Source organism: Dermacentor variabilis, chromosome 11 (assembly GCF_050947875.1).
Source record: "Dermacentor variabilis isolate Ectoservices chromosome 11, ASM5094787v1, whole genome shotgun sequence".
NCBI lineage: Eukaryota > Metazoa > Arthropoda > Arachnida > Ixodida > Ixodidae > Dermacentor > Dermacentor variabilis.
Window position 1 is genome coordinate 31010707 of NC_134578.1, and position 25849 is coordinate 31036555.

The following is a 25849-nucleotide window of genomic DNA, read 5'->3' on the forward strand; positions in this document are numbered from 1 at the left end:
ACATCTGTATAACAAGGGATCACCTAATTAAACTCTGCGCGCCTAGTTCATTTCTTTTTATACCACGGGTATATTTCAGAGCCTTGTCTGCGTAGTTACTTATATTTGGCATTCATCAAAGGCATATGCTTCTCTACGGACTGAGATTAATGCATTATAAATGCCCTGAGGCCCACCTACAGATCGCAGTTATGTAGGTCACAGCCCTGTGTGCGCTCTTCCTGCGGCTTACTGGGGTAATGGCAATGTTGGCAAACGTTGGCACTGTAGCCATAATGGCCGTGACATTTCAAAGGGGTGGAGTCACTTGCGTGTGGAGCGATGTCAATGTCACATTGTCCCCTTCGGCTCATTGTAGCCGAATGGGACAATGGGCGCTAATTGGAAATTTCGGTATAACCAGCACACATGAGAACGACACTTCTTTTGTGCAGTAAGTTAGACGCTAGAATAATGGAAAGTCTTAATATGGGAGGGGGGGTGCATTGCTTTTTCGATAAGCGAAGAACTGTTTGGAAGTGTGTGCGTCCATGTGTGGTGTGTGGTGTTAAATTACGCGAAGCAACTTCACCTCCAGAATATACGGACAAGTGGCCTCACAAAACTTTTTATCTAACCTAGTCAGATAGGACTGGTGAGACTCGTTAATCTTGCCCCTCTTTGAACTCCTGAACAATCTTTTTCCGATGGATTGTAGGAAGTTTCATGCTTCTTCAACGCATAATGTAATTCTTGTTCGTTTAAGGGAAGTAACTGCGATAACGAAAACAGATGAAGCCAGAGCAAGTGCCCTGAAGCAACACTTCGGCCTAATATACAGTAAGCAACAGGTGTATGAAAGCGGCCGAGACCAAGAACCATAACAAATGTTGTCGAAACATTGTTTATTTGGCATTCGGATTGCACATAATTTTCAACATAGCTGCAATAAAGGCAAAATACGTGCATCGAAAACAGCTGCCTTTATGCGGAACATTGGGTGCTCTTAACCAAAGTCACAATGTAAATTGACCTTTTCTTCTACTCAGGAAAACAAATTTTTCCGCACTTTCGCACAGAAATTGGCCTCTTTCTGAACTATCACTAATAAAGAAATATCAACTCTAGCACAGTCCTTTCATGAGGTACACCTAAGCTTGCCTGCGTTCGAAGCAAGGAAAGCATTACGCATTCTGCTCAATGAAGCGCTCTTCAATCTTTTCGGCATTTCGTTTTCGTTTGCTACATCAGAGGTACAATTATTACACAATCAGGCAGTTCCGGAAGTACAAGTTGGTGCAAGTTTTCAACCGACACAACACTCACTGTATCAGAGAACACTGTTCGCAGCGTAAAGCCACCCTTAAACGTGGTAAATGACAACGAGAAACTGCGGCACATCACATCAGGGTTTATGAAACATTACCAAAGCGAAAGCTCGCGCACTTTGAGATCTCGCGCAAAGAATGCGTGCACAACAATGTTCAGAACATCTCCGGTAATGTAAAAGCACTATCGCACTTACCTCGAACAATAGCGGCTAGCTTTAAACAACACGGTCTGTCAGGAAAAAAACACCGAAAGCTTTCAAAGGAACACGGATTAAGCTTGCTCATTCAAGGCACGCCAGTCATAAATATACAGAACACTCCACGGGAAAAGCAGAAAAACGCTTAAGGCATGGTCTGGTTAAGCATGATGGTGCCTGCACGCGACAGTGACAAGCTGTGGAGCGTGCGATGTGGCGGTCACATTCCACGCTCAGTAATAAACGTTTCGACATTCTTTGTCTGAAGGTGTGAATATTACACACGACCTGGGGTCCTATAACGTAACATTATTCCAGTAAGTGTTATTCAGAAATCCTTACGTCAAATTTTCGCATCCGCTGATGCAAGCCTCGGGTGGTGACCCGCAGCGTTCTTTAAACCAACCAATCAAACGCTCCCCTTGTTTCTAGGAGGTATCTTTTGTTTTCTTTAAATACAAATAGCATTGCCTATCTTGACTGAATTTTCTAATCTAGTTGACCCACAAGAGGCGAAGAAGACGCAGCAGTTGCGAGAGCTTCGGTAGGGCCGAGCTAGAGCAGTGAAAGTAGATAGCCGGAAGAATAGGGCGTTGCCGGCGTCTGCAATTGGTCCGCTTTCCCTTGCTTACCTTGCGGTGGGTTGTAGAATATCTTTGTGGCGTGCAACGGAACGTAAAGCGTACCGCTAAAACAGATCTTTAGCGAGGGAGAGTTGGCACATCAATTTCTTAAACATGTCGAAAGAGATTGAGAACATTACACTGCCGTGAGAAAATTTTTATTATACGCAAATAAATTGATGGTCCCCGGCAGCTCTGATTAGTCAGTGTCCGAATTCTCCATAGACAGATATCTATTCCTTTCTAAACGGGGCACTCTCCAGCTATTGCGAAAAAAAGTTGTGTTTTCTTCGCCCATTCGTGCACCTTAAATGCGTACACGTCATTTGGACGTGGTGCATTTTCGCAGTGTTGTGAGCCCGAAATCTTTTGACCAATAGCGCAGGGCCAACGACATAAAAAAAGTGATGACTTGGAAATGTCTATTTTTCGTTTGTTCGGTCTATCATGCAAAATCAGTGTCTGCACGTCATATCAGATGGGGAGCTTTCGCGGTTTACGTGACGTTGTGTGATGGACAAGCGAAGTGTGGGTGGCCCGAAATAAAATGTTTTGCCAATCGTGGAGCACCGATTGCAGAAAAGTAACAAAAACAGTTTGGAATAGCTTTACGTTATATCACCCCTGGCTTTCATTACCTACTTGGCAGACATTGTTATTCATAAAGGTGAACTGCAAAGAAATATAACCGTGTTAACCTTGCCATCTGATCGTCTTTTCTATCATTTGCATGTTTGTTTGAAAACATGCACACATGCAGTTTCTCTACTTCTCATTGCAGATGAATTACAACAGGAATGCATGAGAGTTTCCGGTACTCTGGGTACCACGTGTTCTTAAGTATGAACTGTTTTTGGCGTAGACTATAGCGAAGAGCGAGCAAAGAAGCAGTGCGCGCTTCACATGATGCAAAATGCACGAACTCGTTCGCAATCCATCAGGCATAAAATTGAGAAGCAGAATTGTTATTAAATGTTTCAGTATCGTCACAGGCATTTGGAAGACAGAAGGAGGCCCCATAGTCAAAGAGCGTATCGGAGCCTCCTTCACAAAACAATTGCTATAGCTGAAACAATTAGTATTTGCTTTGCCACAATCTATCTGTTTTTATGTCCTTTTAGTTCTTCAGCGCAGCTTTGACGGCGAATAGCAGCTGAATGTTTTTTCCATGAGTAATTAAATCGATGGGTTTAACGACACAACTTTTTTCATTCGCATAAAATGACTATTGAGAAATGCAAATATAAAAATAAAAGTAATGCCCTCATGTTCAGTGCCAACTACTCACCTACATGTGCACTAAAAAAATGAACAGCGGTCATTACACATTGCCCACCTATACACGTGCGGTATTTTGTGTCTTGTAAGATTAAAAACATACGGTATGTCCAAAATGTACGAGGGCGTATCAAATACGGCAGAGCGTGCAGAGGATCTCTTATCGTTTCAAGAATTAAATGCAACGCGTCTGTCTTTGTTATACTAGCCCTTATGTAATAAACCATTAGTCCCTGTAATATATGCAATAATGCCCATAAAGTACTATTGAAAGAGTTTACTAAAAGGGAGGGAATATGCCAACTTTCACTGCTAAAGCAACTACGACCGTTAAGGCTATGTATAGACGTGTTTGATTACGACATCAACTGTACCACTTTAACCTGTTGCGGCTCATTTTATTCTCTTACTACGCACCGCACGGCATAAAAGTAACGACTCATATTGACCTTGCACAGCCATCTGAACAACTTGGAATTTCTATCACGGTGATGTATTGTAGACTTGAAAAGACTGCCTCCTGTGCTCAATCCAATGATAAGCGAAGGCTTTTCGAAACCTCAAATGTTCATCACATTGCTCGAAAACACTTGTGATAAAATGTAATTAGTGCTGTAGAAACTAGATTATCTATGCATCAGTGCATCTTTATTGAATACGTGTTGAGATAAGTCGTACAGAATAAGAAGGTATAATTAAATAACAAGACATGTTTAACGAACACAACAAACAAGGAGTGATTTGCTACAATGGTGCTAAAACAGACACGCTATAACAGTAAAAAATGTGCGTATGTTTTCAACTTCATTTGCTCGACAACAACATGCATAAATATTAAGTTGCACTGAGAATCTAAGTTGCTCAGTAGCAGGCAAAGAACAACAACACAGTGAAAACATTCCAACTTAGGTTGCAGTCGAAGTTTCCTTCTCTTTGTTTTTATATGTCAGCACATATGGTGACTCAGATAACAAAGCCCACATTGTTCTTAGAGAACTTTGCTTACCCTAACAGTAACCTAGATAAGGTCTGCAAGGTGAAATAATTTTTAATGTCTACAAAAATATAATGCCCTTTAATGATGCAGGAATCCTCAACAAATATATTGGGTGCTATTCGCCAAGTTTTCATTTCTGTAACTTCAACACAGTTGACACGTGAAGACGTGTGAGAAAGGATTACCCCGAGCACGGCTGTGATATTTCGGCATTTAGGCCAAGTGCTTCCAGTGACATGGCTTGTCAGACACTTCGGCATAACAGTGCTTTTCAACCGCGTGCTCTATTGTCAAGTTCTGCCCTGAACCACAAAATAATGAATATCTTGTATGAGGGCTTTCTAAGAGAAAGCAAGCGCAACTTCAACGCACTGTACACATCGATTCGAAACGAACCGCTTGTAACCCTTTTTCAATTGTCCAGCAAACGCACAACCAAATTATTGAGATGCACGAAGTATAATTGTCTGTCTTCAACTGTCTTTCAAACCTGTCACATGGACACTCTCATCAGCAACACTGCTTGATTTTCATTGGATTTTCTAGGTCTCACTCACGTGTATCTTTCCTTTTAATGTAAACCATTGTGACTGTTCTGGTAATTTCTTGATTTTTTTCGCATCAAAGAATCTCGTTTATGTCCCCGACTCAATCACCATATACGTCGCTTCACCAGCACCTTGCCTTAGAGAGCCAAATCGAACAGGAAGCTTAGGCCAGCCAACTTTGGTTCAAGTCCCCGTGATCATGAAGTGCTTCGGATCGCACTTAATTATTAAAATATTACGTTTTACCTTAACTCTTAAACTTATTCTTCGGTAAAGCATTGTACGAGGAGGCACTCCTGTGGTTGTTTACGTGACACCACGATTAACAAACCACGTCAGACAGTCACGATTCTAGTTCGTGACAGAAGGTAATGGTTGCTGCAGCAAGGCAGTTAGTTGCCTCAAGTGGTAAACTATACTGAAGCTTAGTGTCTGGCAGACCAGAGTAAAACATCAAGCGAGCAAATAAGTGCAGTTTTTCGTGTGCCCAGTGTGGTGTTTAGTGTCATGACGTATTAGAACCTCAACTTCAGCATGCACGACTTCAACCTTCAATATGGTAAAGCATGTAAGGGAGGACTTCAGGCACATTACCCCGTCTTAGTTCATCCCTTCGTTTATGTCCTTCATGCGGCTTTACTATTCCTAGTGTCGAGCAGACGAAAACCAAGCTTCCATCCTACCCAACCACAAACACCTTTCAGGAGGCTCAAGCCAGAACACTGGCGCAGCGAAATGGTAGCGTGACACCTAGAAAGTCCAACAGTTGAATTCGCAGCCTGGCTTCGGTTCGCTCAGCATAGTGCTATGCCGAGGCGATCCTCGTGTATGTTGTCGTGTGCTTCTCTACTTGACCTTGCTGATGGCTCCAGTGCTGGCCCCAGGCCCCAGGCCGTTCTTCAGAAAAGACGACTTGGACGACGTGGTTGTCACCATGTGCGTGCTCGAAGACGTCCGGCTCTCTGTTCCTGACGTGCCCCCGGAGTTCATGGTCGTTGTCGGCGTCGTCGCAGTCTTTTTGCCCGATGTACCTGGAGCGCTGGACTGCTGGTTCGTGCCGGTGCCGGTGCTGGTGGTGGCAGCGTTCGTCGAGCTCTCGACCACTGTAATTGGCACGACCCGCTCCTGGCCGTGCGGCTTGTCGCTGCGTTTGGGCGCCTCGATGATGAGGAACCCATCCGAGGTGATGGAACACTTGACTGCCTCGGGCTGCACGTCCTTGGGCAGGGTGCACTTGCGCGTGAACTCGCGCGAGATGACCCCGAGCTCGTCGGTGCGCTCACCGTGCTTGCCGTGAATCACAACCTGGTTGTCGACGGTCTTAACCTGCATGAGCAACACCCAGCGTTCATGAGGCATTGGCACAATCGAAAGCATTTGTGTAAGGACTGACTCGGATAGAGCATTATCTCGCTCCAATGGCATCTTCGACTTGCCCTTTGGGAACTCTCCGAAGGGGCTAAAGTTTGGCCGTGTAAAGCAAGAAATAAACTTAGCCACGCAATGAAGCCGGTTTCAACATGTGTAGTAAATCTTGATTAACTTTTAGAGCATGCTTGTCTTCGAAATGCAAATTCTCTCCTCCACCGAACACGTACAGTTGCCGGAGCGTTTTGAAATGGCCAGTCAAAATTATCCCTAAAATAGAGAGAATGCTGGCATAACCTTTTCGATTCGAAGACAGAATAGAATAGGACGCTATTCGTGAATGCGAATATTTTTCTAATAATTGTCCGATATTTTAAAACGTCCGACTGCGCTCAAATAAACATCAAATTGCAGCACAAGTACTGTAAGTTTTCACGCCCGCGGGCGTAGTGCAGACATAACACATGAGAACTTGCTTAGTGGACCAGGCTTAAGATAGCCATACATTATAGGTTTTGCGGCTATCATTCGCTCTCTAGAGAGCCCTGTGCATGCGAAAGAACTACTTATCTGCTTCGAATGCTGGAATTCGAAAGTTTCGAATACTCGCACACCCCTACTAACTTTCTTTTGTGAGATTGCAATATCTTGCTTTCTGTCCACTGCCACCATTTGGAATCTTTACTAGCTCTTCACTTTGTGTAACAGTGTTTCAACCTTGTTCAAAATTCTCACAGAACTTCATCACCCTCAAACAAATAAATGAAATGGAAAGACATGAGACGGAAAATTGGAAATGTTGGATTGGAGGGGGGGGGGAGGTCTTTATCTTCATGTTTTTTGTTCGTGTGTAGAGTATCGAAAAATGAGGTGTGCTCTTCTGCCCGCCTTCTACCCACCTCGAGGTCATCGCTGTCGAAATGGCCGACGTCCAGTCGTAGGCAGAATCGTTCGGAGTCGTTGGAGAGCGAGGTCCAGACAGAAGGCTTTAGTGGACTGCCGTCGAACAGCCTGCGCCGGATGTCGTGGTACCGGTTCTCGTAGCACCGGTACTCGCGGTCCAGCCGCGAGTACTGGTCATTCAGCCTACTACGAAGGTCATCCAGCTCGTCCGACAGGCGGCTGCTCGTGAACAGCGAGGACATGGCTGTTCGTGTGCTCTCCTTCGCACCTTTTAGACTGCAATCTGAAGGGGGAGGAATTAAATCAAATCAATCAGAATATTTATTCAACGCCTCCCACGTTCGGAGCGCCGACATAAAGCCAGAATTACAATGGCTTGACGGGCTCTAAGCCCCCGGTGCCATAATGCACAAGGCTTGAGGCGGAGATGGGAAAGGGGTACAAGATGCAAATATTCACCAACAAGTGAGTAACACGTGAGCAATTTCTGATCGCCCGAAGAAAAAAAGCAACAACGCCATTAAGCACAATGAAGTTACCGCAAACGTAAACAGCTTGAGGCTCACGCTTGAGGTTCCATTTATGCAGACGAGGCAAGAAATCGCTCACTAAAGGGTAAAGGTGAGAGCACACCGATGGATAAGAAGCGCATTTGAGATCGACTGGCAGGTCGAGGCAGATTGAGTTTAGATTTCTGATAAGCTCTTCCCGATAAAAGAAACGTGATTATTCTTTCCACGAACGTCTGAACATCTGAACTCACGTAGCCATAAACAGTTATTGCCATAATATTACAGACCATTCAAGGTAATTCTACAGCGATAACTGTTTTGAGCCCTTTCCTGGCTCAAATCGTTGTCGAACGTAAGCGGCATGAGCCTGAAATTTGGAAGAAGGAAACTGCAGGATTCCCTGCCAATTCCACAGGGTGCCAGGCGATAGGACTGCGGCAGAGCTAATACCAGCATGAGGGGGAAAATGACGTTTGAGGCATCCCACGAGTGCTTCCCAACGCGCCGAATGCAAAACATATGTAGGGGCGTCATAAACGCGTTTCCCTTTTCCTCTCGTAGCATACACGAAGTCCGTCAGTGTACTTCCTCGAATGGCAGGGTCTTCTCGACCCCTCCCTTCTCACCGCCCGGCTGTTCTACGTATGTGAGCTATGCAGTGCGGGTGTGCCGGACCGGGTGACAAAACCTCTCGCGGAAGTCGTTCCACATGCGAATTATGGATGACTTTTACCTAGTGGCTCTGTTGTATGCATTTAACAAGTTCCTTACACTCTCCTCTTCGATATTCTTCCTCTCCAACACTCCTCTTCCCATTGCTCACCGCTGTTCAAGTGTCAGTAGCAATTTACTTCTCCTCTTATGATTTATTTATTTGTTGAAGAAAACAGCCTATTACTAACTGCATATGGCCAAAGTATGTATTCTCATAAGAAAGCAAGTGAACGTCAAGTATTCGAAGCGAGATAAGAACGTTAGGTCCAGTAAGGCTTTAGCTCAAACTGAGAGTGAAAAGTGGGCTAAGCAGAATTGGTCGAGTTGATGCAAGTCAGATTAAGAGTGATGTAGATCACCAGACGTGAGGAATCGTTAACCTGACCAACGAAGAAGGGTCCGAAAATAGGAATTCAGTGAATTGATTCATAGAGATCATCTTCCCGTTTATGTACAGGTTTGCCAAATTTCTTCTGATAATTATGGGGGCCCTGAAACACTTTTCTAACTAATCATGGAATGACCTCACAGTTAAAGTGCAACGTACCACTAATGTCGTACCTCAAAATGTCGCGTAACGATTCAATGCAAGCGGAGTTATCGCACCGATACCCAGCTTTCTTTCTCTGTTCGTCTCCGCTAGCGCACTGTAAGCTGCACAGCAAAGAAGCCGAAACGGCAAAGCCCCGGACAAAAGTTCGGTGTTGCGGCAGCGAAATGGCTCGTGGCGGCATCCGGTGGCGGCCGCGAAAGACTACGCTATGCAGCATGCTCTTGCCATCTCGGAGGCCATTGGCAGCAGTTGCAGATACGCGCATCGAGAAAAAAAAAAGGGGGGGGGGGAACTGCAAAAGAAGATAAAGTGAAAAAAACAGGTGATGTTCTGATGATGAAGTTCCGAAACGATGTACTGATTTAATCAGTAATTTGCTTGCATGTTTAGTAATGTATACTGAAGTTTTCCCTGGATTTATTTACGGTTGTTCTATCATATACATGTAATGCCGCCCATTATGATAAGTGTTTGAAGTATTTCAGGAAGCTTGAACCTTGTGATTGCTAAACTTTTTTTAATTATTGTATATTCTCTCTAATAAGACATTTTCTTTGCAATAATTCGTGTTTACTGATTCTTGTTATCTTAATTATTATTTATTTGTTTCGTTGTGTATGTTGGGTATTTTCTTGCCCCATTCATTGTGATCTCCCCTCCCCCCCAAAGTAATGTCCTCTGGGCTATTTAAGGTAGCTGAAGAAAACAAAAGATGAAATTATTCGTCTGTGCTTTTTATATCGCATACATATATACCTTTAATTTATTTAAGACAACATTACCCCTTCGGTATTACTGAGAATGTCCTCGCGATCATGTGATCGTCCAATAGCGAAGATGAACCAAATGCGCTTCATGACGGCGCATGACGACATTGTGGATGAGAAACCACACGTCTGTTGACTGCTTTTCCCGCGAGATTCTAAATTCCCTGCTGCATTAAGTGCAATAATATTAGACTCACATGTTCACAGGAGCCACATTAATAGATTGGCAACTTTTTTTTTTTTTTACTACGTTCAAAAAGTGTTTCAGGGCCCTGTTGAACTTTCTTTTTTCATCTTATTGCGAGCAGCCGTCACAGGTCGGCCTCCGCTAGCACGGGTCAACAGCGATCTCCTGCCTATATAGTTGTTGTATTAGCTGAACATATGTTTTCCTACAAAAAAAAAACTACATCTGTTGTTCCAGCCGGTATTCGTGACACGACTGTAGAAAGGCTCATCGCATTCCATCGCATGTAGATGCATTGCCCAGCGCTCTAGGGGCCGACGAAAATATCTCGAGCGGGGAGCGCAATCACCTAAGCTAACGGCGTCTTATACCTAGAGTGCCTAGCATGCAAACTAGCTAAACGAAAGGCCACGTCCTCGGAAAACAAAGGCAAGAGACGTGGTTTGGCGCGCAAAAGGAAAATACGCCGACTCGAAGAGGAAATTCGGGTGTACGCTCTTTCGCGGAACGAAAGAACGGCATGCGCAATCGAACAAAGCTGGGCGTTGTACGGCTGACTGGAGAAGCGAGCGAAAACCGAACCTATACACAACCACCGTGTAAACATACGAGCCTGGCACATGAAAGGGTTGCACGGCCGACCAACGAAGTGAATTAGTGCCCTCTGGTTAGATCAGTTGGAAAGTACTCACTTGGTCTTGCGTACCCGCTTTTGGGCCACGATATGAGCCAGCGTTTACGGCGAAGCTGTGGACTTCCTGCACCGTTTCAGCGCGACGATAGTGAAGGCTGACGGCGCGCGGCGGCGTGCTCGGTATCAAATGTCGAAGAGGAGCCAACAGCGCAGTCGGCGTCGGAGCCCCAAATTAGCTTACAAACGTTAGTGTTTAAGCTTTCAGATTAAAGGCTTTCTTTAGTATACCTCATTGAAGTAAGCCACAGTTTCTTTACATTTTACCTTATCTAGTAATTTATTATTTTTGTTTTTCCCGTGGCGTTGAACCGGCTCCACCTTGGAGGTCAGCTAGGAGTAGGCCAAATCATTTTTGTGTTGCTTCCGTTAAAACTAAACCCTCTTGCACATAGAAGAACTTATTCTTTGCAGCTTTCTTGAGTTTCCAGCGACATGTCACGCCAGCGAAGCGAGCGAGGCATCCCGTTTGCCTTTTTTTTGATGTAGTTCAGGTGTATTGCGCTCTCGGCGTATTTTTTTTTTCGTTCCTGCGGCACTTCGGCACGGCACTTCTGCGCTATTGTACCCCAGCAAGGGGAGTCGTTTTTATAGTCGTCGATGCATTTCAAGCAATTTAGGCTTAGGGCACGACCCCGAGCGTAGTAACGCCGTTATCGCAAGACTGCTCGGCTTTTGTGGCGCCGTAAGTCAGGCGTGTACTCAGCCTGACTGGGGCACGTTTGTGACACTTTCTATGGGCCCCTACATTATTGCAACTTATTTTGGTAATTTTTAGGGTACCTTTTTAGGACGCTGGATGCACGGGACATTGTGACGCAGTTAACGAAAAAACACGTCGACCGCTGTGGCGCAGTTCGTTTAACGTTTCTTAGTTACGCGTTGACTGAATCCTACAGGGCCAAGCGTGTAAAGCTTTTTATGCGCCCCCTCCCCATCCAAACATATACCTTCTTTCGGCAATCACGCTTATTGAAAACCTGACTAGCGATTACACGGGAATGTGTTGCTTGCGCCGGCGGAACCTGCAGAAGTAACGCCGCGGAGCTCAAACACCAGGGATCTGTAACTCGAAAAGTCTGTCTCCTGAACGGCTGAAAACAGGCTTTGCACCGACGCATACGTCTTGGGGCCGAGTAGAAGGTATTCTTTCAACATCTAGCATGGTGTGACTGGGAGTCTGTGTTGTAGCCACCTCTGCGTACGTGCCGCACCATCGCGCGGGTGAGGCCAGTTGCGTCGAAAACGTTCACTCGCCCATGTATTTGTGCTCTTAAAGAGCCCGAAAGAAACTCCGGGAATGGAGGAACGCTTGAAAATGAGTTGTTTTCGTCATATCTTATGTATTGCCTTGTCTGGGATGAGTCAGATGTTTTCTTCGTCATATTTGTGAAAGCAAATTGGCTTTGTTCGTAATGTGGCCCGTTTACCGGTCTCGCACGTTACGCCTCTACACCCAGTTTACCTTTAGGTCTAAATACCAAAAAGGCCACGTGCTTGTAATTTACATTTTTCTGCTGGTGCCATCCGGTGGAGCTTCCCGCGGGAAATTACAGCTGCTTACCTGGTGCTAGCACATCGGATAGACGCACAAAAAGCGTGGAATGTGCATATATATAGAGCCAAATAAACATTTCCTCATTGCACAAGCTAGCTTCCGTCTACTTTATGAAATTGCAAGTTGCACAGGGGACAGGTTTGATGAAGGCTTGTAAAGATCGCTCGCAATCGTATTTATTTTACGAAATAAATAAAAAAAACACGGTTCCGCTCCAAGACAGCGCGCGGTTGAGCAGTAGGAGCAAAAAAAAAATGCCGCGCCGATCATGCGCATCCGGCATAACGCGTACCGGCTCGCGATCAAAACTAAAACCGGAAGTGGGGCTCAGGTTTTCACATAGGCAGCTTGGTGCGCCATAGTCGATTCGGCCGCTGGGCTCTATGGGAGTGTCCGCTCTTGCTAAATATCGGTCTCTCTGCTTAAGAGCATGCAATTGTTGACCTGGGTGATTGTGGCGTGGGCAACTGAGTGTTTTTGTCCAATGAAATTTCTTTTTGTAGATTTTGTAGTTATGGTACGTGATCCAGGCACCTGGGCATGCGTGTTAGGGTGCGGCTAGCTTAATAATAATAATATTTGGGGTTTTACGTGCCAAAACCACTTTCTGATTATGAGGCACGCCGTAGTGGAGGACTCCGGAAATTTTGACCACCTGGGGTTCTTTAACGTGCACCTAAATATAAGAACACGGGTGTTTTCGCATTTCGCCCCCATCGAAATGCGGCCGCCGTGGCCGGGATTCGATCCCGCGACCTCGTGCTCAGCAGCCCAACACCATAGCCACTGAGCAACCACGGCGGGTGCGGCTAGCTTGCTGCCAGCGTTTACTGGCCTGCCAGGCATCCCTGCTGTTGCGAATCTAGGGATAGCCCACCATCGCCGGCTATCCTGGGCATTGTGAGGATGACGTTGAGAGTTCTCACCCCAACGTCACTAAAGCAGTTATCTTTTAGTCACAATGTGCCCAAACACACTGCGTCTTTTGAGAGAATCATAAAAAAATGCCAAAGAATCTATTGGTGATGAAAAAGTGCTTTTGACGGCCTTAAATACAAAGACCAGGCCTCTGCTTTTACGCTCAGGTTTCTACGCAGGTATTTGCGACAGCAACGATGACAAGAATAACGAAGTCAATTCATCACTTTTGTTGTCGTTCCGGCGCTTCAGTGCGCCTAAAAAGAAAGATATGGCGAGTACTTGTAAGTATACTCGTCTTTGGGAGCCTGACAATTCTTGTCATTTGCTTTAAAGTCTCGGTTGTCGGGTTGAGCCACAGAGATGTTTGCGCAGCCGTTCAGGGGTTCTTTGCCGATACCAACCGAGACAACTAGCTATACTCGTTCTATTTTCTTAACTTCTCATACATCTCAAGTCACGCTGCCTGATTAGTTTTCTTTTCGTACATTCAAGGTGCAGATCAGCCTTACATGGAGTCCTTACTCTTCAGCAATGCTCGTAAAATTTATTTTATCTTATCATTTTGCTGTGTGTGCGTAATTCTTGGCCAATACCCCATCGCCGGGTATGAGTCATGAAATGGAAAAAAAATTGCAACATGAAAAAAACAAGGAAGTATTCATAATTCGGCGAGCATTATAGGAATAATGAATCATAGAAGCGGATAACATAAGATGCGGTCACAGCGTACGCAAACTAGTCACGTAGCAGACGACGACTCGAACAGAAGCCAACTTCGAGAGCAAAACAACGTGCGCGTTTTCTTTTCCAACAGGTGTACCGGAGGCGGCAAGAAAAAAAGAGAAAAATTACGAAACAGCTTAAATACGGGAAAAACAGCAACGTCAAGCGTGTGCAGAAAAAGAACGCGCAAACGAGGAAGCTACGTCAGCAAATATTTTCCGCACACAAGTAACAAGAAGAGACGGAACTAGCAGACGATAGACGAACGCTCGTAAACACGGAACAGACGTGAAGGAAACCCATAGACGCCACGAAGAGTACCAAAGTACAAAAAGAAAGGAAAAAAACACAAGCCATAGGAAGGAAGGTGGAGAAGAAAAAAAAGAACCCCTGTAACACACGGCGGTTTAGCAATGCCGTGTCGTGCCAGATTGCACCTGGCGGCAGTTGTGCAGATTGGAACGGCTTCGCGTGAACGGACACACAACGGAACTCCTTGCCGGTCATAGAAGAAAACACGTGGTGATAGCAGACGACAGAAGTGACAGTATGCGCAGGTTTTACGCGTACTGCGTTATAAGCAAAACTTGCTAGACCTTATCTCCTTGTCTCAGGTGAGAACTTGACTAAAATTACCTCTAGAACAAGAAATATGGCTCTTGAAATAAATGCACCTACGAATACTGCAACTTTCTTCGGTTACGTCACACGGCACCGTGTTCGGGGCCTTTTTTTTATGTGCAGTTAATTCACATAAATCACCCCCGTATCCTCGGGCCATGATACAAACTCATGTACTTGCTGGCTATTGTGCGGTGTACAATACAATAGCCAGTGGCAAAAAGACAACCAAGCAACGCAGTTCCATAACCCTAAACGCCATAACACCATTCCCGATCATGGGAAATTGGAATAACACGTCCATCTTAATTTTTGGACGTAGCGAACACATTCCTACTAAATATTATGGAAATGTATTTGAGGTACCAGTAATGAATTAATTATTGATTGGTTTTATTGACTGCACCCAAACGAAACTTTCCTAGGCGTAAGAATAACGCTACTACAGGCGTTGCGTTGCGATTTTCGCCCCTAAATCGGCTACTTGAGATATCGAAGTCAGCGTATTGAAAACGATAACTTGGGCTTTTGTAGGCTTGACTCCACAAAACTTCCTCTAATAGATGTTCGCGGGAAACTAAGCACAACGAAAACAACCCGTTGTTTAGTCTATCAGAAGAAATGAACAGTACTCTGCGCAGACAAAAACAGACCCCTACTTTCAGTGGCGCAACCGGGTACTTTCTTTTGAAGGGGGCCAGGCACATATATGCCCGGGAACGGGGCTGAAGAGAGGAAAGGAGGAGGGATCGTAGGGATCTTGATAATGACGATGCACTTTACCATTTTTCCTTTTTGCATCAACATTGCCTGACTGTGAGCGGCAGCAGCACACGATTCAAGGATCGGCTTTTTGTGGAAGAGGTTTGCGGGCAACGAAGCTGAACAGTCTAACGGTGTAAAGGCATCAAAATGCGCTGGTGCGTGAGATCAACTAGTCCGTGTGTCATCGCTCTCCGTACGAACAGCCCAGTGATCCTCAGTGTCGTTCCTGCTGGTCACGCTGTCTTTATAGCCGAAATCCTGTTTTCTGGAAAGACGGTGACATGCACTGTTAACAGCGAATTCCTTGAGCTTTGAAAGCAAAATGTAAGCAAATAATGAAATCTTGGGCTTAAAGTCTTGAAAGTGCAACTACACAGTGGCTCATGAGAGACCGCAACGGTAGTCAAACACGTGAACTCGTGCTCAGCCGTAGATGGCCATAGCCACTGAGACACCTCGGTGGTGAAGATAGGTGTATTACGTACAGAAAGTATTCTGGCATTGGTGAACTATAACTTACAGACCTGAAAGGCTGCCCGTGGATTGCGAGAGAGCTTGTCGGTTTGTCTCGTTCTCTCACAACACACCGCCGTATATATGAGTGTTGACGGCGAAGCATCGATTACTTCCAGAAAAAAAAATACGTATGCAAGCATGTACGCACGCGCAGACAGGACCACACACACAAACGTTCACACAAACAAACAGCCGCAACAGTTGCACTGTCAGTTCCCGCGTCTGATGCAGTGCAGCAGCGATCCAAATTTTCGGCTGCTGTGTAATCCACTGGAATGATTACGTAAGCAGCTTCGCACCTCACTTACAGATCGTAGGGCCATCGGCAGCCCCACTTGCTCGCACCTTCCAGGCCTTCCCTCACCCGCCTTTTCTTTCTTTCTTTCTTTCTTTCTTTCTTTCTTTCTTTCTTTCCTTCTTTCTTTCTTTCTTTCCCCCAACACCCTTTCTCCCCGCGCAGGGTAGCAAACTGGACGCCCGTGTGGTTCGCCTCCCTACCGTTTCTTGCTCTCTTCTTTTATCCTCCTCCTACTCGCATTTCAAGCAAGCTAAACACACAAAAAGAAAACCGTTTCAATCTTTCAACAAAGAAACGAGACCCTCGGCCACGAGCATGAAAGGGAACATTCAAAAGCATGCCACGAACACACCCGCACGTGCCCACACAAAACACAGACGCGGAAGTGGGAAGTGTTTGGAGACCAGCCTTTGGCGATGCCGCTCAAGGGCTCTAGAAAAGGAAACAAAAAAAAACAGCGCAATGTGACCGGAACTAAAACTCACGCGTAACTGCTTCGTAACCGAACCTCCCAGAGAAGGGCAACAGGTTGCGGGCCACGAATAAATAAATATATCCATCGGAGGCCGCGTCTCTTTATGCTGTGCGTTGTTGCTCTTGTAGTTACTTTCTTTATTGTCTCTGTTTTCTCCATTAGCGTCAGTGGGGCCGGGCCACGCCGCCATTGCCGATTCACGGTCAGGCGTGAGCCTGTTGCCGGGGGAAGGCCTGCCCTTTGCGTAAGACACAATTCACGACTTTTCGGCGGGAGACGCGCATCGGCGGCAGGCGCGCCGGAAACGTGCCTGTGAGTCTGCAGGTTGCCTCCGCTGCGGCGACGCGGGCGGAACCGATGGCGCACGAACTCGCGCGATGGGGGCGAGTTGAAAAGAGTCGAAGCGTCGAACGAGGAAAATTACTAAGAATAACGACGTGGGGATAACTCCGCTTCAAGCTCTCCTCCAGTTCCGCGTCGTGGACGTTGGGCGTCGCCTTCTGGAGGTACGCTACGTGGGGTTACGCCTGTAGAGAAAATTCCCCACTAAAGTTGGCCAGCAGGAACTGGAGCGCTGATATCGTTAACCTATACCCCCCACATCATGTTACTTGGATACGTCTGACCTTCTCTGATTGTCCGATTTGTACTTGTGGCTTCGCAAATTCCGGTAGCTTTATTTACTGCGCCTTATCCGTCTCGAGTGGCCTAACTATTTCGAAGGAATACCATTCGTTTTTCGTTCTTTTGTTAATGCGATAGCAATTATATGGACACTCCAGTTCCATTTCTGCCGTCGCCGCGCGTCTTATGCTGTATTTGCGGGTGAAAGCACGCGAGGGAAGTCGGCGATCGCGGCTAAATCCGGCGCGCGCGAAGGAAGAAAGCGGAGGGCAAACGCGCCGTCTTCCGCCGCGCCAAAGGCCCAGGGTGTATGAGATGGAGCGAATGTGGAGTCGTTCTGCTCCGGCAGCAACTGCGCATGACCTTTACGAAGGCTTTAGCTTTCAGAATCGGATGGGCCAACGACGCCTACTGTGATAACTGTGGTAGCGAGGAGACTCTTCAACACCTTCTCTATGACTGTCCTCGCTAAAATTTACAGAGACGATCGCTTGCAATCGCGATAGCACGCTTGTACCAAAGACCTTTAACAGAGGAAATCATTTTAGAATGCCGACATTCTAAGCCATCGCAACGGAGGGCGACGAGGGCTCTCTTGCGGTTTTTAAAGACAACATACTTGCACAAGCTGCTGCAGCCTGAACTGATATTTACAGTGTGCTACGTCTCAGCACTACCAAGGGTGTTGTTTGACATGTGGCAAACGTTCAATTAAGTGCACCTCCTAACCAGACGTCAGCGCGGCGTGGACAACGACTAGAAGCCCTCACCCCACTATTACCTGGAAACCGTATAGAAGAATGAACGGGAGGGAACCACGACGACGGATCGATAAGCGCAGTTAATTAAACGAGTCAAATCACCACCCATTTCTCGGCGCTTATCCAGCCATTGAGACAGTCTGTAAACCAGCCGTTGCAGGATTACACGAAAGGACCTCAGCCCGCGCCTCACCTTGCAGGCTGTGCGAAGAACGGGGTGGGCCACGACGAACCAACCAGGTGTCGCCGGATGATTTCTTTTTGCCACAAATTCCAAACCAGTTTTTTTTTTCGAGGCGGAGTTACTGCAGGTTATTGATACCCTGGGCGAGGTATCGCAACGGAGTCGACAATGGCGATTTGCTGCTAGATAGTGTTCAGATTCCCTAGTCGCCGAGATGGAGTCGCCTAGGGAAGGCGACGGGATTAAAAACAGGGACTTTTCGAGGGTGAGACAGAGGCTCCTGGTGTGAACTGAGACGTTAACCTGCTTCTGCATGGAGTGGGCTTCCGCACTGGAGCCGTGTAACTAAGTTAAATGAACCCTTTTCCCTTTATTTTCTACAACTTGACATCGTAATCGATGAGATTGGTGGATTCCATGCACCGAACGCCACCCTAGCCGCAACAAGTGCTACAACGGCTACTGTGCTGTGCGGTGATCTTATACGGTGACAGTGACTCACTGTGATTGTGTATCTGTGCTTCCTTTCTTTCTCTATCTCTACTTTCTTGTCATTTTACCTCCCCCTCTCGTCTCTCCGCAACGTAGGGTAGCAAACCGGATCTTCCTCTCTGGTTAACCTCCCGGTCTTTTGCATTTTCTGTCTCCCTCTGAGTAGTGGACTTAAATTGTCTGTCAAGTTATGGCTTTTTACAAAACACACTGTCTATTCCGAAGTCTGCCTTGTAAGCCCTGCATTCGTTTTTGTTTTCATGGGTGCTGTTTAACACGTATCCCTTAAAGCTAATAGTAGGTTCAACAGGTTGTCTTCGATAGCTCTGGAGTGCTAGCTATACCGTATTATCGGCTGGTCAAAACGGCGCGCTTGAAATACAGTATTCGGCTAGTCGGTTTCGGATGCTCGATACCTGCTCAAAGCGTTGCGACAACATATATCGTCGGGGCAGTTGTAGTGATATTATGCTCGCATACTGTCACGTGACACCAGCGTGCACCCGCATCTGCCATTGCCAAGTTTTCTGTTGGCACTTAACTGTGATGTGTCGCTTTCCTCGTCAGCATATTACTTTGCACTAATGATGCGCTTGACTCCGCAAACGGAAACTAAAAAAATCGGCAGTGATAATCGATAATGACTGGCAAATGTAGCATATACTACTCTGATATGCGATGGAGTTCAGTTAAAAAATTTCCTTTACATAAAACATATAGAATACCAAGGAAGGATAAGTGTTCCAACATCGGGGAAGATAATGGCGTGATACGCAGACACTACCACGTGTTCCCATCACGTCACCCACGTGACCAGGGATAACACGATCTCCCGGATAGACCCAGTGTACCATTAAACTCTCTTCGAGCTCGGCCCAATTCGCTCGGTGACAAACCAACCGAGCAGGTGCGTGAAACCCCAGGGAGCAAGACGAAGGAAGTTTCGTTGTAATAAAGAAATACTTCGCTTGAACACATATCTTTGTTCCTGCACTAATATTTGGGTATCATTTCTTCTTTCGTTGTATAATCCGTAGAAAACAGATGTGGTCAACGGCACAGCTGTGGAAGTAGTACAGACGGCTTATAAGGCGATTTCTTATGTGTGCACCACATGCCATTTCTTAGCGGTCGCAGTGACAGGCCAACCAGCCATATGTTGATTGAAAGACTGGATCATCGCAGAGGAAGTAATGCGTAAACAATAAACAATTTGAGTGTATTGGCGTGGTCTTCCAATTCGATCTGCATTCTGGGCCCAGTCAGTCAGCGACCCAGCCGGCGGCTTCAGCTGTTTTCTGCGCGGCTTGCAGAGAACCGCCAACATGTCTCGCTGTCACGTTTTTGCCATTCGCTCGTCTACCTGCTGTCAGAATGAGACGCACTCGTCCGACATTCACAACGGTCATCTGGCTCCAGTTCAGGGCAAGCGCAATATTGACTGACGCCGATCCGAAGTAGCGAGGGCCAATGGAATTCTTATGCAGTAAACCGAACTCTAAAGCTTTTTTCTTTTCCTTTTCTTTTCTTCCTTTCTTCTCCTCCTTCTTAATTTTTTTGCGGAGTTCAGTCACCACTGGCAAGACTGAAGATTACTGAGCGATGCAGCCCTATAACGGTGTTTGCACTTACGCCGTGCAGGCCTCTGCACTCTCATGCAGCCAGCATGAAAAAAACAAGAACCCGCGCACGCTCTCCGTGGGTCTATATCTTTAAAAGCGCCGTGAATGATGTCAGCAGGGTAGCGATAAGGCATACATGACGTCACGTTATTCTTACTTGTACCGATATGAAAGCTTCGGTAAAGGAAAATCTTGTTTTATTGCGCAATACGTGGAAGGAAGGAAGAAGGCGACACGACAGCCTTCTTCTTTCATTCCATGTACTGCGCACTAAGACAGATTTTCGTCGTCTGAAGGAATATTCCGCGAAGCAGCCCAAGTAGCCAATCTTTTCAAATGAAAGTCACAACGTACTGCCCAATTCATGCAATAGCCAGAAAGTAACCATTTCGTGTTCCAGACGCCAAACTCGTGGGGACAAAAGTACCATACTCTACACAAGAGTCCAGGACTCCGAGATTGTTATACCATCTGCACCTTCAGTGAAAGCCTAACCAAGATCGAGATGCTTCAAATGCAATAGCCAAAAACTTCTTATTTTATGTTTGTTACCAGAAAAAGTGAAGTAAGATTAAAACATTGGAGGAATGCTACAGAGAGCAACAACACTTCCTAGAAATTTATTTTATCAGTTTATACAACGTTTAAAGCACTTTTTATCTGAACGAGATTAATTAATTAGCGCAGAATGATGGGTGAAGGGAGGGGACTTATGACCTTATCTTACACATATTGGCGACTAATGTCCACAAATTATGCGCAAACAACCTTGTAGGAAATATAATAACCACAGCACATCACAGCAAATATACTATAAAACTGATTTTGTCTGCAGGCAGTAGAGAGTTTCTTTAGCTTAATGAATGGAGACCCGATTTCACAAAGCTTTTCGTTCTGAAGTATTGTTTGCTATTGGCCGCTAGCCATCGCTAATATTATGTCCTAGATCCCGATTCGCAGGCATAACCCCTTACGAGCAATTCTGTAGCTGAAGCACTTTTTTTGTGAATGCCGTCCCACGTTTATAATGTTGATGTCACTTGGACATTTTGTATCAGGGTCAAGCCCGATCGGGATTGAATTTCCCCACTGCGATATTTCCCTTGTCCGATAGTTCCCTGTGCAAGCTCGCGTACCGGTGCCTTAGGGCTTGCTCATTTCGGTCACCCACAGCCAATATGTTATTGAAAACGTACGTGTGACATGAGATGAGAAGTCCAGCGTAATCTAAAGGAAATCTACGGACAATTTTTGAATAGCCTAATAGCGGTATCACACAGCCACGTTTGACCGCGATTGGCTCCCTCCCACAACTCGCTGAAAAGGAGCCAATCGCGACCGAGCACTTCGATCCCGACAGGGCTCGATCGCGACCGAGAATACGCCTATGTGAGACCGTACAAATAAATTTTCTGTGGATCACACAATGTTCTTGGCCATTTGATCGATACTCAATCGGCAAGCCAGAAGCGCAAATTTCTGTCGTCTAAGCAGAGCTTTCAGTTTGCCCTGCGATACTTATTTCGACATGTCACCTCTCGTCCAACACGGTAGAAATGCTGTTCCAGTGAAAGGCAGCAGAGGGGTACAAAAAATGCGGTGGGCGCGCAAATACATTTTCCGCATTGCTTTCCTTCGGCGTGTGATAAAACGTGTTCGGTGTCCCCAAAACGCATGGACCGCATTCCACTTATATCAATGCTCGACAAGGGAGCTGCACAGATTGACGTGCCACATTCCACGTACAAAGCGACAGCGCGACGCTGACGCCCGGGACGCCATAATTAACCTCGGAGCTGGGCTATACGACCGTTGACCCTGCCAGAACAATATACGGCTCTGCCAATGCTGCGTGTATGTAGAACGCATTCCGACCGTCGCACCTACTGCTATGTTACGTGCTTGTGTGGCTGCCGTTCTTTAGACGTACCTAAGTGGCCCATTCCAGTGGGCCCATTGCACTCTTGAGTAATAGTAACAGCCGAATGAAGGGCCCAATACCTTATTTGTTCGATACATATCATCCCCGGTACCATGGTACCCAGTTGGGTACCGTGCTTTCAGTTTGGTCGTAATGACCAAATTACATATTGGTCCACAATGAGAACAAACATGAAAAGTAATTACGTCCCTGGGCGGCCAACTGGCCTGAGCAGGCTAGATTTCGTATATAACTTCTGGTCTCGTCGACTATCGATTACTACTCGAATGAGTACCTTCTTTCGTTTTGTTCACTTGTTGGCATTGGCCTTGTGAAAGATGACCTGCTTAAGGCCGATGGGTGAGGATGAGGGAGGAGGAGGATGGGGGTAAGACGCGCAAGGGTTTAGATTGTATTTCATCCAATGCTTTCTTGGTATGACAAGTTGGGCGTACGAATACACACGCACCACAGGAGCAAAAGTAGAACACAAATGCCGTTTGTCCTCCTGCCTTTTCATGCGATGAACTCCTGGCTACTTGCTCGGCTTTCTGTCGCTCTGAATTAATTTCCTTCTCCTGTCCGTACGGCCAGGCCAAGATTCATCTGAACTCGACGTGGAAGACTGTATCTCCGATTTATACTAGAAGCCTAGAACAGGCAACACATGAACAGTCAGTTGTCCGAGAATAATGAGACGCACTATAAAATGCTTGCTATGTTTTTTGTAAGCAACAGAAACCCAGCCGAGAATGAAGCTAACTAAATAGTTTCAAACGTGCCACTGTACTTGTTGTGCGCACTGTACAAGTGATGAGACTACATAACATCGGAGTAATTTTTGCTTCGCGTCACATAAATTCTAGAACATTATCTACTCGTGTTGCGTTTTTAATGTGCACTTATCTTTTGTACCTCTTTAAAGTTCCGATTGGACGATAGTATAAACTGATATCAAGTCGGGCACATAGGATGTCAATACGCTTGAGCAAGCCGATGTAGCATACCTATGTGGGGACGGCACGGAAAACAAAACCCACCTTGTGAGACGACGCCGCTCTAAGCTCTTCTGGTGGCGTACTTTTCGAGCTGCTCCGGTTAGCCAAAACGCTCACTCATTTCATGCCTGCTTACTTCAACGGCTGTTTGGTACTGTGACGTGAGAGCGCAAGCGAGGAACTAATCTCTCAAAAGCACTTCAAGATGCAACAGTGCAGAGAGGAAGAGAGAATGAGCAGGTGACACGCACGCGCATAGTTTCAGAGATAACACCGTACGCGATGCACTTGAAGCCTCGTTGCTGAATAATCAGCGTGCGAGAGGAGTCTGACAAGAGCAGAACGTTCTTATCGGTTCACTGTTGACGGTATCAGCTGCTCTGAAAACCTGTTGCGTTGCTTTCGCTAAGTGGAATATGGGACACTCCTGACTTGGCACAGTACCCTCACAGAACCATCATACAGAAAAAGCGATATATATATATATATATATATATATATATATATATATATATATATATATATATATATATATATATATATATAGTTCTATACGTGCCTATGTTATCAGTTTCTTCCCAAAAATGGAAATTGTTCATACCAAAAAATAGGTTTGGCAATAAAATTCATGCTTTCTTCGCGAACCCGTTATGCACGGTATACGAACAACACCCACGGTTGACGTAAGTACTTGCATAACTAGCTAAAAGTTGTTGTGTTGCAGGGCTGCTTAGTGAGGCATAATGAACTTGACTACTGTACTAGTCACGTGATTTTGCTGCCGTATTTACTCTCCTAGCCTGTGTTGCAAGCCAAAGGTTGCTGCTCAAAGTGCACCAGACGAATTAGTGGCGCTCAAACGTAGCCCACTAGTGCAAGTGTTCGGGATCGAAGGGGTGCCATTGTGGCGATATGCAGTTGAGCGCCGGAGGCTCTAACCACTAAGCTATGGCATATTGCGCAGGTTTTTCTATGTGACCCAGACTCTGAGATTTGTGGCGCCTGTGTGTGTATTTCGGAGCAGTCGCTCGCCGCGCGGCTTTTAGCATAACAGTCATTATCAGCGTGTCTTCTTTCTCTGTCTTGGATGTCACTCAATGATGGGTCGTGGTACTGCCGCCGTAATTGTCATGACGTCAGCGATACAAAGCACCGTCACCTTCGTTTAATGTCACCGTGTTGTCCTTGTTCCGCAGTCGTGCCACCATCGCCACCGCTGTAGTGGTTTTGTCGCCATTGCATAATGCCGAAGGAAGGGTTGGTGGAGTCTTGCACATTGTTGGACGCGTTGAGGGAAGTCAGTTAGCAGCTGTTGTCGCAATTTATAGCGGTAGGTATCGCTGCGCTCTCTGAATATTTTTTCTCCCTGAGGTTGAGCTATTATTGAAGATATGTATGAAAGCACAATCGACAAACTACAAATAGTATCTGATTCCAACGACGTAACTTTTTAGGCGCAGTCCTACAACAGGCTCCTTATATTTTCTTTATCGGTCTTAGGCTTCTTCAAAACAAGTTGTTCTCATTACCCGACCTCGTTTTCAGGTGGCTAAACCACGTGCTCGCCTGAATTCAGTTTGTCGCGCTGTCAGCATCTTCATTCAGCAAAAAAAAAAAACTTCTACAAGCAAGCCCGCTCGACACCACCGTGGGTAACTCGCACCGTTTTCACCCTCCGCTAGACACGGCCGAGCAGTCTTTAACATACGAGCGATCGCTTTAGCTACTTCTCTCGGCTTCTGCACTCGCGTTACCCAATTCCCACGCGAGCAGTGCGGGTGTATACGCCGAGGCAACAAGGTCGGGCAGACGAGTGCACGCCAGCGCTACGGAAACCTCGTTATTATGCGGCGGCGGGGGGCATTCGGGCGCATGACGCAATTTCCTTGTTTACCGAAACGACCACCCAGACCATGTCCCGCTATAGCGATCGTCCTGGTCCACGCGTCGCCGTGAATCAGCGCCGACCACGCGCGTGCCGTGTGTCATAGGCAATTTGCCGCCTCTACGCTGGCCACTCATTTGGGTTGCCACGCGCCTTCTTAGCTGGACCACGTAAGCCTTGTCTCTAAAAGGCTACAGCGTGTGCTCGCCATTGTCACCCATTCTCGTTTCCTTTAGTCGACGAACACCCCTGTTCTATACTTACGTAAACTTCGTCTGTAGACGCGTGGAAATGTAAAGGCCCCTGTCGCAACTGATGAGCTACAATTTCTTTTACGGCACTCTGGTAAACCGCCTAATGTAGACTGGTTTATGGAAACGGCCTAAATAAGTGAGAATCGAATTTGGCAGGATGATCAACCCTAGACGTGTCGACATGCATTGATTAGGAGCACTGGAAAAAGGAAAATACCCACGAATGCAACTGATGACCGTTAAGCTGCCAAATAGTCCTCACCGGCCTATATGTTGGGTCCGCTGGCGGGACGAAGGCCTCTCCCATACATTTCCAGTTACCCCTGTGTTGCGCCAGCTGACCCCCCCATCCTATACGCCTGATAATTTCATAATTTCATCACGTCACATTTCTCTGCCATCCTTGACTGTGTTTCACTTCCCTTGGCACCGGTTCAATAACTCCAATAGACGATCGGTTTTATTGCCTACGCAGTACATAGCCTGCCCAACCCCGTTTTTTCCTCCTAACCCTATAATGACGGCACGTATAAACGAATAAGAATGGTTATCGTTCAGCTAAAAGACCAAAGCACATCGAGAA

The 25849-nt window shown here is 46.2% G+C and overlaps 1 protein-coding gene across 2 annotated transcripts in view; it reads right to left on the reverse strand.

Moving 5' to 3' along the window:
* Positions 1 to 865: 865 nt before the first annotated feature.
* The window catches only part of LOC142563793 (uncharacterized), a 42123-nt gene continuing 17139 nt past the window's right edge, over positions 866 to 25849 (reverse strand). For both annotated transcript variants that reach the window (XM_075674409.1, XM_075674410.1), the window contains exons 2-3: positions 7221 to 7507; positions 866 to 6279 (exon numbers count right to left, since the gene is read on the reverse strand). In XM_075674409.1, the coding sequence (XP_075530524.1) occupies positions 5800 to 6279; positions 7221 to 7466 (726 nt within the window). In that variant the 5' untranslated portion in view covers positions 7467 to 7507 and the 3' untranslated portion in view covers positions 866 to 5799. The remainder of the gene's footprint in view (positions 6280 to 7220; positions 7508 to 25849) is intronic.